Below are 12,141 nucleotides of genomic sequence, written 5' to 3'. Positions count from 1 at the left end.
ACCATTAGCATACACAATCCCATGTTTTTGCTCTGTTCTCCCTAATTATTACAGCAGTCCCAATCCCGCAGTTATGCCCTGACCCTGTATTGTTGTTGCATTCTGTCCATTTTTTTGCAGCCCTCTATTGTTGCTCTGTACTTGGCTTCCTCTCTGCTCTCCCTATTGTTGTCTTAGTCCTAATCCTGTGTCAGCACTCTTGCCCTTCTTTTGTTATACCACTCCTGCATCCATGGTGTGTTCTGGGTTTCACCGCTTACCTCTATTCTTGTGATAGTCCTGATATGGACTTAACTCTGTCCCAGATTTTCACTCTGCCAGCTATTCTTACATTACAATAAAAGCAACAACTTGTATTTATATAGCACCTTTAACACAGTAAAACGGCCCAAGGCACTTCACAGGAGCATTAGCAAACAAAATTTGACACGAGTCACATAAGGAGATAGTAGGACAGCCGTTTTAAGGAGCGTCTTAAAGGGGGAGGGAGAGAGGCAGAGAGGTTTAGGGAAGGAATTCCAGAGCTTAAGGCCCAGGCAGCCGAAGGCACAGCTGCCAGTGGTGGTGCGATGAAAGTTGGGGATGCGCAAGAGGCTAGAATTGGAGGAGTGCAGAGTTCTCGGAGGGTTGTCGGGCTGGAGGAGGCGACAGAGATAGGGAGGGGCGAGGCCATGGAGGGATTTGAAAACAAGGATGAGAATTTTTAAATCGAGGTGTTGCTTAACCGGGAGCCAATGTAGGTCAGCAAACACGGAGGGTAATGTGTGAACGGGACTTGGTGTGAGTTAGGATACAGGCACCAGAGTTTTGGATCAGCTCAAGTTTATGGGTAGTCCTGATTGTGTATCTGTGTCGTAACACAGATTTTCTCTTTGCCAACCCCTCCCCAATTGTTGCAATAGTCCTGATTCTGCATTTGTATTATATTCTGGGGTTTGGGTCTCCTCGTAGTGGCTTCGTTACTCCTAATCCTTTACTCTGCGGTCCCACTCTGTCCCTCTATTGTGGCAGTGCTGATCCTGTCTATACTCTGCCCCAGGGTTTAGCCTTGCCCTTCCATTCGGTGACTTGAATCTGTTCCAGGTTTTCATTCTGCCCTATAGTGTTGCAATAGTTCTGATTCTATGTCCCTGATCTGTCTTGGGATTTCTATCTGCCCCTCTCTAGATCCTGATTCTATATTCATGCACCCACCCCCTTCAGATTTCTCTGTGCCTCACTGTTACTGGATTGGTCCCATTTATATATCTGTGATGTGCCCTAGGGTTTCTCTCTCTGCCCTTATTATTTCAGTAATCCTAATCCTCATCAGCACTCTGTCCCAGGGTTTGCCTCGGTTTCTCTATTGCTTTGTTACTCCTGATTATATTTCTCTGCTGTCCTGGGGTTTATCTCTGCCACTCAGTGGGTGCATTAGTCCTGATTCTGTATCTTTACTCTGTCCCTGGGTTTCTCTTTGACCCTGTATCGTTGCATTACTTCTGATTCTGTTTCTTTACACTATAACAGGGTTTCTGTCTGTCTCTCTCTTTTGTTGTATTAGTCCTGATTCTGCTTCTTTGCTCTGTCCTGGGCTTAGCCTCTACCTCTCTATTGTTTTGTTACCCTTGATCCTATTTCCATTATGGGGTTTCTCTCTGCCTCTCAGTGTGGATGCATTAGTTGTGAATCTGTATCTGAACTCTGTCCCTGGCTTTCTCTCTGACCCTGTATTATTGCATTAGTCGTGATTCTGCATCTGTACTCTGTTCCAGAGTTTCTTTCTGTCCCTCTTTTGTTGTATGAGTCCTGATTCCTCATGGCTACTCTGCCCCGAGCTTTTCCTCTGCCTCTTTAATTCTTTTTGTTACTCCAGATTCTACTTCTATGCTATCCGGGAGTGGGGAGGGATCTGGCTGCCCCTCAGTGGGCGCTTTAGTCCTGATTCTGTAACATCTTAACTCTGCCCCTGAGTTTCTCTCTGACCCTGTAATTGTTGCTTTAGTCTTGATTCGATACCTGAACTCTGCCCCAGAGTTTCCATCTACCCCTCTAGCGTCACACTGGTCCCGAAGCTGCATCTTGATTCTGTCCCTGGATTTCATGTCTGCCCTGGCTGGGTACATCAGTCCTGACTCTAAATCCTTGGCTCTGCCCCTGGGTTTCTCTCTGACCCTGCATTATGTGCATTAGTCGTGATTCTGATGTCTGTACTGTGTTGTGTTGGTGAGGGAGGGAGGGGTTCCGTTTGCCACTTGGTTGGGTGCATTAGTCGTGATTCTATGTCTTTGACTCTGTCCCGGAGTTTTGTTTTAAATCCTGCCCGCCAGTCAGCCAAATCTTCTTTGAGTGTTGCTTTAGTCCTGATCCGAGGCTGAGCCCAGCTCTGTGGCGTGTGTTGCTTGCTGCCGCTGGGTCTGCTCACGGCCTCTGGCTGATGTTTACTGTGTGATTGTCCCAGATCAGTCCGCTGGCATGGTGGAGGTGATGGTGGTGGCGGCGGTGGCAGTGGCAGCAAGCAAGCAGCTGCTCGCCGTTTCTTCCACAGTTTCGCGATCCCATTGAGATGTTCTCTGCACCCCTGTAACCAGCCAGCATTTTTAAAACCATGATTGCCGTGGGACGCCAGCAAATGCAAATCCGCTTCTTCAAACACTGAGCAAATGTAAACAGCTAAAAAAAAACTTTTTTTGGTTTTAAAAAAAGAGGAAAGCTTGCACGATTCGTTGTTGTATGATGATCGCTAATATCCGGATCTTTTTCGTGGAGTTGATGAAAAAACAGTGGGATATACACAAGAAATTCAACGATCGCTTAATGCAGCGATTGATACTGTGCTGAACTCGGAGAGACGCTGGGGTGCAATGAGTTAGTTAGCACAACCTTTTTTAAATTCTTTTTTTTTGTTTGTTTATTTTTTGTTGTTTTATTTATTTCTGAAGGCAAAGCAGCAAAAAGATCGCCGTTTGTGTGTTCCTGTGTGGATTTACGTGTGTGTGTGTGTGTGTGTGTGTGTGAGAGAGATAGTGTTTTTTATATTTTGCTGGCTATTGGATAGATTTTACACACACACACACACACACACACCTACAGATACAGCGACAAGAAAAGTTGTCCTGCATAATTGTCTTGGCAAAGGTTGACGGGGGGGAAAAGAGGATGGGGGATTTCGTGGCCCCCACGGCTGCAAACGGCAACAGCCCCGCGATCGCCGGTCACCCCGCCGCCAACAACGGCAGCAGCGGCATTCCGAAGCACAGCACGGTGGTGCAGAGGCTCCGGCAGCGGATCGAGGGCTTCAGGCGGCACCACAACAACTGCGAGGTGAGGCGCCAGCAAGCCCAGGCTCAACAGATTGAACTGGAGCGCCAGGAGACCTTGACGCTCCACCAGCGGTGCCTGGAGCTCAAGGCGAAGAAGACGGCCAAGCACCAGCCCCAGCAGCAGCACCAGCCGCAGCAGCACAAGCCGGACGCCGCGTTCAGGAGCAGGACCTGCGAGCCCGAGCCCCCCTCGGCTCTGCCCGCCGCGCCGGCGGCTGCGGATCAGAGGACCAACACTCTGATCGCGGTAAGGGGGAAAACTTTCCCAAAGTCTGCCTTGTTTTGTCCGCGTTTAAAGGTCCACCGAGGCGGCCGCTGCCATTGGCCATTGATGGGCTGGGGGGGGGGGGGGGGGTGGTGGTTTGGCGGGGAGGGGGGGGGGGTTACCTCTTCCTACCTGTAAGTTTATGATGAGAAACTTGTCTTTTTATTTAAAGCTGGAGGGTTGATCAAAACGCAGGAGTTGTCCGACAAAGTTGATTTGATGTCCTGCACAATTACCAAAGCTGAAAGTCACCAAACTCTTTTGCAACATTTACAATGGGCTGCAGTCAGAATAATCCTGTAATGTGACATTTGATTTCGGGCCATTTGACGTTGCGTTTTGTTTCACTTATTTTTGTTTTGTTTTTAGGGATTGTGCAACTCTAGCTCAGCTGAGTGCACTCTTGTTTTCATCGTAACGAAGCAACGAGCTCGTGTTTCGCTTTCTGTGTTTTTATTTAATATCGCGTCTCCTGCAGCATTGCCGTCAGTTGGGCTTGTTCCTTTTGGCGAGAAAGCACGCATCTTTCAGACAGGAAGGTCGGAAGCCCGAATGCAGCTACTTGTGATACCACAAAGTGCAAAACTCCCCCCCCCCCCCCAAACCAGGCAGCTAACGCGGCTCCTTGCTGTTTCTCCAGTGCTGCAGTCGATCGAGATGTTTTGATCGCTCCAAACTACTCTCGTTTCCTGCCCCAGCAAAGGGGGAGTTGCTCTGCGGCTTGTATTTAAAGAGATGGGTGGGACTTGGCTGATGGAAGGAGCGGGGAAGGAAACAGCTGAAAGATCCCCATCCCAGAGAGAGAGAGAGAGAGAGCGCTCAGATGGACAGCTCAAGTCTCCTCAGCACAGCTAGAGTTCAGCGTTAACTGATTCCCTGCTTAGAGAACATTGTTAATATTTACTTATTTATTCAGCTTGGGTTAGTCTGTTTCAACAGCCATTTTATATATATATATATATATGATGAGGTGTAAGGAAGACAGACACGGAGTCAAGGAGAGAAAGATTTGGAGGGATGGTCAAAAGCTTGGTCAAAGAGTTGGGTTTTAAGGAGGGTCTTAAAGGAGGAGTTGGAGAAGTGGAGGGGTTTATGGAGGGATTTCTAGAAAGTGGGATCTAGGCAGCTGAAAAGCACAGCCATTTGTGGTAGGGCAAAGGAAGGGGGGACACACAAGAATTTGGATTGAGAGGAATGAAGAGTTCGGAGGTGGTTGTAGGGCTGGAGGACATCACAGAGATTGGGAGGTGAAAGGCCATAATGGGATTTAAAGACGAGAATGAGAATGTTAAATTTTGAGGTGTTAGGGCACTGGCAGCCGATGTAGGCCAGCAAAGACAGGGGTGATGGGTGAAGTGAGACTTGGTGTGGGATAGAATACGGACAGCAGAGTTTGGATGAGCTGGGAGGCCGACCAGAGAGCATTGGAATAGTTGAGTCTGGAGGTGACAATGAAAGACTTGCATTTATATAGTGCCTTTCATATCTTTAGCAAAGTGATTTACAACCAATAAATTGCTTTTGAAGTGTAGTCAGTGTTTTGCAGGCAGATGTGGCAGTCAATTTGCACACAGCGAGGTCCTACAAACAGCAATGACATAATTGTCCAGGTAATCTGCTTTGGTGGTGTTGGTTGAAGGATAAATGTTGGCCAGGACACCAGAAGGTCTCCTCTGCTTTTCATCAAATACTGCTACGGGATCTTTTACATAATTTGAACATGCAGTCAAGACCTTTAGATTAACATCTTATCCAAAGAATGGCACCTCTGACGATGCAGCAGTCCCTCAGTATTACACTGACTTGTCAGCCTAGATTTATGTCCTGGAGTGGGACTTGAACTCACAGCCTGACTCGGAGGCAGATTGATAAAGGCATGAGTGAGGGTTTCAACAACAGATGGGTTGAGTAAGGGCAGAGAAGGGTGATGTTATGGAGGTGGAAGTAGGCAGCCTTTGTGATGGAGAGGAGGAGTGTGTTGAAGACAGCAGAGAGATCAAGCAGGATGAGGAGGGATAATGCATCACAGTCACAGAGAATATAGTTCATGACTTTAGTTAGGGCCATTTTGGTGCCATGGGAGGTGTGGAAACCTGATTGGAGTGATTCAAACATGGATTTGCAGGAGTGGTGGCCACAGACCTAACAGCGATGGCACATTCAGGAACCTTGGATAGGAAAGAAAGATTGGAGATGGGATGGTGGTTAGCAAATTTAGAGGGATCAGGGGTGGGGGGTTTTTAGGAGGGGGTAATTGTGGTAGTTTTGAAAGGAAGGAGGACAGTGTCTGAGGAGAGGGATCAGTTTATGATGTACAATTAAAATGGAAGCCAGGAAGGGAAGTTGGGTGATCGGGAGTTTAGTGGGAAGGAGTCGAGGAAACAGGAAGTGGGACTCGTGGATGAGATGAGATTGGAGACACCGTGGGGGAGAAACTAGAAAAAGACAGGTGTTCAGGGCCAGAGTATGGTTGGGATTGGCGGAAGGTTTGGCTTAGTGAGCAAAGGGAAGGAGATGAAGCAGCAAAGGAAGCTGAACGGATGGTCTCCATTATAGTGTCAAAGTAATCCATGAGCTCCTTGCAATTTTTGCTAGAGGTGAGTGGAGGGGGTAAGGTAGAGGGGTTTAAGGAGACAGTCGATAGTAGAGAAAAGGAGCCTAGGGTTATCTTTGCCCGCCAGGATGACCATAGAGTAGTGGGCCATTTTAGCAGAGGCATGGTAGAGCTTCATTGGTCAAGTTAGATCTGGTGAGGGATGACCAAGCCAGTTGTATGGCCGAGACAATCACAAGTTTGAACCCCTTGAGGGGTTAAAAATGTGAGCCATACTGGAGGTAATGACTGGGATGTGAGACGGTGAAGGTTTGCTCGGGACATGGGCATCAGAGTTGGAGTTGAGGGAGTGGTTTCGCAAATCGTGGTAAATGGAGAGCCAAAGGCTAGGCAGTTTGAAGTTAGTGCAATCATAAGCGACTTGAGAGAAGAGTTTTTCCAGCAGTGATGCAACTGGAGTGGGGATTCCGTATTAATTACAGAGCAAGATATACAAAGAAAAAAACACAAATAAATGTTGGAAATCTGAAATCAAAACCGCTGAAGCTCGAAATACACAGCCGGTCCATCGTCATCTATAAAAAGAAAAGGCAGGTCAATGTTTTAGGTGTAGATCTTTGGTCAGACAGTTTGATTAAAATCCCACTCATTTTCTCAGAGAATGGGGAAGAAAAATGACTCTGCCTGGTAATTTGATCCGTTTTGATGTGTGAACTAGATTGTGGATGGAGATAAGTGTAAAGGATGGTTGTCAAACTGAGCAGCAAAAGGGAATCTTTCAATGTGAATAGGTTAAAATAGGAAGGGAGTGAATTTATCTTTATCTTTCAATATAAATGGTGTTTTAAAAATGGGTGAGTAAGTCTACTTTCATATTGTTCTGAAATCAGATCTTAAATAAATTGAATATGTTTTAGTGCAGCTGTAACTCCAGTCCACTCCAGCGGTAGGCTTCATGCTGGTACAATTTTGGTTGACATTATGAACTGGTGGTGGATTTGCACCTAATAACCTTTCCCATCTTGTGTTAAGCTCCCCATATCCTAAGTGTAGCTCTGTTCACCCCCATGTGCAGATTGTTCCCCTCCCCTACTGCTTGTTCTCGCTGCTTTTTCTCTGAAGTCTGTATTTCTATAAAGCCTGAGAAGGTGTTGAGTGATGTTACCAGGAGAACTTCACTCAATCCACTTGTATAAACTCCAGCAAAATTGGGTGGAATCTTTCAAAGTTAACAGGTTAAAATAGAAAGTGAGTGAATCTGCTTGCCCCTTTTAGCTCAATGTAAACCTCCACCCCCCCCCGCCTTAATCGCCCACTGATGCTCACTGTCTAGGCCCATACATGAAAAGTTGACACTTGAGCAAAGTTCTGGAGGCCCCTTAGGGCCTGTTTACCCCAGTGTGAGTTGGCACATTCAAGAGAGCACGTGGGGGGAAAGAAATGGTTTTAAACAAAATATTGTGTCCATTTTTCAGTATTCCGTCCAGCTTCTGAGAAGAGCTGCTGTTTTCAACAGCTGGAAGGGTGTCCTTGGAGTCAGCAATCATCACGGCAGTGAATTGTGCGCCTGACTTCACCATCATCTGTGTCTGAAATAAAAGCAAAGCAAGTGCAGAATTCCATGTTTTCAATTCACATTCCAGTGTATTTTATACCGGAATAGGAAGCCTCCAGCTAATTGAAGTAGGAAGCATAGCTGTGCAGTTTAATCGGCTCCAGTTCCTCTACTCCAGGATGAAATACATCGGGATGTCCATACCGAGCCTTCGTAAATACTGTCTAACGATAGTCATGGTTGTCGAGCTTGTTTCAGGAATGAGAGCCTTCAGTCATTTATCTGTTAATGTCATGTGAATAGCCTGATCCCAGCGTTGTGATGCGGAGAGCGGGGTCATTGACTAGAACTTGGTGAACAACTGGGCTCACCATTACTGTATTTGTCTCAGTTGTCTTTCAGTTAGCGCTGTTGCCTCACAGCGCCAGGGACCCGGGTTCGAATCCGGCCTCGGGCGACTGTCTGTGTGGAGTTTGCACATTCTCCCCGTGTTTGTGTGGGTTTCCTCCGGGTGCTCCGGTTTCCTCCCACAGTCCAAAGATGTGTGGGTTAGGTTGATTGGCTATGATAAATTGACCATTAGTGTTAGGGGGATTAAATACACGGGGATAGGGTGGGATATGTGTTGGTGACGGGGATCGGGTGGGATATGTGTCGGTGCAGGCTCGATGGGCCGAAATGGCCTCTATCTGCACTGTGGGGTTTCTGTGGTTTCTGTGAAAAGATAAGTCTGTAAGGAAGAGCTGCTTAAAAGAGTAATGGCACCTGGTACAGTAAACAAAAAGCTTCTCTCCTCATGAAGCCTCTGCCTCCTCCTTGGTTACAGTTCTGTGAGTGGCCATCCACTCTCCAGTACTTCATCTTAGTGTTCACGTTTGTGCTTAGGCAGTGGGTGTCAGCAGACTATTGGACCATGGCATTGCAACCAAGCTCAATCCCTGTCCATACTCGACCTCCACGCATGCACGTTTCCAGTAGGAGCAGGAACAAGCTCGAGGGGCTGAATGGTCCTATGTTCCCACATTCAGGAGCACAGGGCCCCAGCAGCTCGTTGTCACCGGCTCAGTTACATGTTGTGATTGATCTGTTAGTCTACTGTCTGATCAGGCAACCCAGCGTTCATTTATTTTAAAAGCTCCCGCTCCCACTTTTCCCCCTTCCTCTTCTGAAGACACTGCCTCTTACTAGGGTTACGGTTCCTTTTGCACGTCACTGGTTAGCAATCGGGAGTAAGAACTCTGGCTGAATTTTCTCCTCCCTTGCCCCTCCCACAACCTGTACCCCAGCTGAGACCAGCTGATTCAGCACAGACTGGGGATTGATCCTGGGAGCCTTCGGTCCATGTAGTACCACACTGGGCGACACATTTAACCAGGCCAGTAAGGAACTGCTGCTGTTTCTAAAGTTCCAGTGAGTATGCTGGAAGTGAGACTGAATAGAGGTACTGAATTTTAGTCATTCTTCTCTTTACTTTTCCACTCTTGCACTGAGATCAAAGGGGGATTTTGAACTGCCAGCTGCCCATTTCCCACCCCCACAACAGGCCATACCTGCCAGATGGCTCTGTGCCGAAGCCAGCCCATTTTCCGGCACAAGCTACAATGGTCTCCCGTTTGGCACCTGCCAAATTTAGATAAGGGCTGAATCTGAAAATGGTTCGGGCCTCCTATGGCCTTGGGCGGGCCCCACGGGCACACTTCCAATATCGCGCCCGTTTTGGGCCCTGACTTGAAAATCTTCCCCACCCCCCCCCCCCTGCTGCCACCAGTAGCTGATTAAAGCGCATGCATTGGGAATTTTCTCCAGAGGTTATCCTGATCAGCTGCTGTAACTTCGATTGGCGGAAACCTTGGATAGTTATGTAATCGGGGTTTCAATTGATCTAGGAACATAGCAATAAGAGTAGGCCTTTCGGCCCCAGAGCTTGTTAAAATAAGACTTGCACTTATATGGCGCCTTTCACGACCACCTGACGCCTCAAAGCGCTTTACAGCCAATGAAGTACTTTTGAAGTGGAGTCAATGTTGTAATGTGGGAAATCCAGCATTCAGTTAGATCATGGCTGATCTGAACAGTTACCCAGCTTGCTTCAATATCACTTAGTATCCTTACCTAACAAATCTCTTCTGCCGTGGATATCGGCAGCTGATTGGGAGGATCTGTGAGGAAATTCCCAGTGGTGATTATTAACCGCTAGTGTTGTCAGCAGGACTTTTGGTAAAGTGTAATGGCGACATTTCAATACTACGTCGACTCGAACCAAAACCTCCCAGCAGCACAGTTTTAGTTTGGTGAAAGATCTGCCGGTGGTTACTGTTCTGTCACTGGTGGTGGGAGCAGTTTGATGTGATGAATCTGAAAGCACAGCACTGAATTGTATTGGCCTGAGTGTGACATTTCCTGCAGTATATTCGCACTAGTTCACTGCACAAACCTAATAACCGCACTGAGTGCACTTCGTTGTACTGTCCCTTAGAAACACAGGAGGTGACCTGTGTAAAGAAGGAAACATTGAACAGGGAGCCCCCACGTGCAGGAGCACAGGGCAATGACTGCTCCTTGTCACACTTTGTCAGATCAGTTACACAGTCCTGTTGTGACTGGCGTGTTGCTCGACTGATTTTGGTTTTGATCAGTGTTCATTTTATTTTAAAAGTTCCCTCTTCCAATTTTCTCCCTCCCTCTTCTGAAGGTACTGCCTCTTTCCAGGGGGCATTCCATGGGCGCTTTTGATATGTGAGCCTGGATAGTCAGAGTCTGCAGGCTATTCGATCATGGATGGTAACCCCAGTTGAGTCTGATACTATCCTCACACGATGTCTACACATGGCACAGTAGCCATGAGAAGTGCGAGGCCGGTTGTAGTTTCTCCTGTGCTGATCCCTAGCTGGGATCAGACAAAGGATGAAACCTGAGATTTTCTGATCTCTATCATGCAGCGTAACTCACTTAAACACTAAAACATCAGGAGGGAACCGTGGAATTCTGATAGTAACTGGGATATCCAGTCCTTGCTGCCCATGGTGCCCTCACTGGGAATTTCCTCTGGAATCGTTGACATGTGTACTGCTGATCTTTTGGCAAAAGTAGGGCAGCCAATTGGGGAGCCACCAAGGGAATTCCTGACGACTGTATACGCCCCATCAGCTCTGCCAGCACCATATGGACCCACAAGGGCAGACACCATATCTGTGGCGAGTACTTCCAATGCCTCCCAAAACCCAGGATTAAAATGGCGGTAAGAAATATAGAAGATAGGAGCAGGAGTAGGCGATTCGGCCCCTCGAGCCTGTTCCGCCATTTAATGAGATCATGGCTGATCATCCAAATTCAGTACCCTGTCCCTGCTTTCGCCTCATATCCCTTGATCCCTTTAGCCTTAAGAAATATATCTAACTCCTTGAATATATTTAATGAATTGGCCTCAACTGCCTTCTGTGGTAGAGAATTCCACAGGTTCACCACTCTCTGGGTGAAGAAATTCCTCCTCATCTCAGTCCTAAATGGCTTACCCCTTATCCTTAGACTGTGACCCCTGGTTCTGGACTCCCCCGCCATCGGGAACATCCTTCCTGCATCTAGTCTGTCTAGTCCTGTTAGAATTTTATAAGTTTCAATGAGATCCCCTCTCATTCTTCTAAACTCTAGCGAATATAAGCCTAATCGACCCAATCTCTCTTCATACGTCATTCCTGCCATCCCAGGTATCAGTTTGGTGAATCTTTGCTGCACTCCCTCCATGGCAAGAACGTCCTTCCTCAGATAAGGCAACCAAAACTGCACACAGTACTCAAGGTGTGGTCTCACCAAGGCCCTGTACAACTGCAGCAAGCTATCCTTGCTCCTGTCCTCGAATCCTCTCGCTATGAAGGCCAACATACCATTTGCCTTCTTAACCGCCTGCTGCACCTGCATGCTTACCTTCAGCGACTGGTGCACAAGGACACCCAGGTCTCGTTGCACTTCCCCTTTTCCCAATCTATTGCCGTTTAAATAACAATCTGCCTTCCTGTTTTTGCCACTGAAGTGGATAACCTTGCATTTATCCACATTGGGCAGATGCAAGGCAACTGCAGTATAATCACCCAACCTGTCCAAATTGTACTGGAGTTTCTCTGCATCCTCCTCACAGCATACACGCCCACCCAGCTTTGTGTCGTCTGCAAACTTGGAGCAGGAGCAGGGCGTGAACAGGAACGTCAGTATTGTGCCCTTATTTTAACCCTCCCGCCCACCCCATTCTCATCAGGGGGTGGGGGGTTAAAATTGTGGCTGTAGGAGGGGGCTCAGGCTGATGTAGGCCTCCAGATAGGCTGACGGTCTCCAGGATCTCGCCCGAATGGCCATTCTTTATGTGCAACTTTGGACAGTGTTGCCAGGCTGTCATCTGTTGGTTGGGGTGGTGGGGGAGGAGGAGACAACATTGCCAAGCCTGACCCTGACATCCCTGATTTTTCTCATCTAC

General features: G+C 47.6%; 1 protein-coding gene across 2 annotated transcripts in view; it reads left to right on the top strand.

The window, feature by feature from the left end:
• Positions 1-2,424: 2,424 nt before the first annotated feature.
• Positions 2,425-12,141, top strand: part of maml3 (mastermind-like transcriptional coactivator 3) — a 486,074-nt gene continuing 476,357 nt past the window's right edge. Inside the window, exon 1 of one of the 2 annotated variants that reach the window (XM_086008652.1) lies at positions 2,425-3,549. In XM_086008652.1, coding sequence (XP_085864778.1) covers positions 3,139-3,549 — 411 coding nt within the window. In that variant the 5' untranslated portion in view covers positions 2,425-3,138. The remainder of the gene's footprint in view (positions 3,550-12,141) is intronic. The other variant, XM_086008663.1, reaches the window with a different exon arrangement.

The sequence above is a fragment of the Somniosus microcephalus genome, chromosome 2 (genome assembly GCF_052327205.1).
Source record: "Somniosus microcephalus isolate GS21.2 chromosome 2, FLI_Smic_1.0, whole genome shotgun sequence".
Classification (NCBI taxonomy): domain Eukaryota; kingdom Metazoa; phylum Chordata; class Chondrichthyes; order Squaliformes; family Somniosidae; genus Somniosus; species Somniosus microcephalus.
The sequence above is the reverse complement of the archived record's forward strand: the minus strand, read 5'-3'. Positions and strand labels throughout refer to the sequence as shown.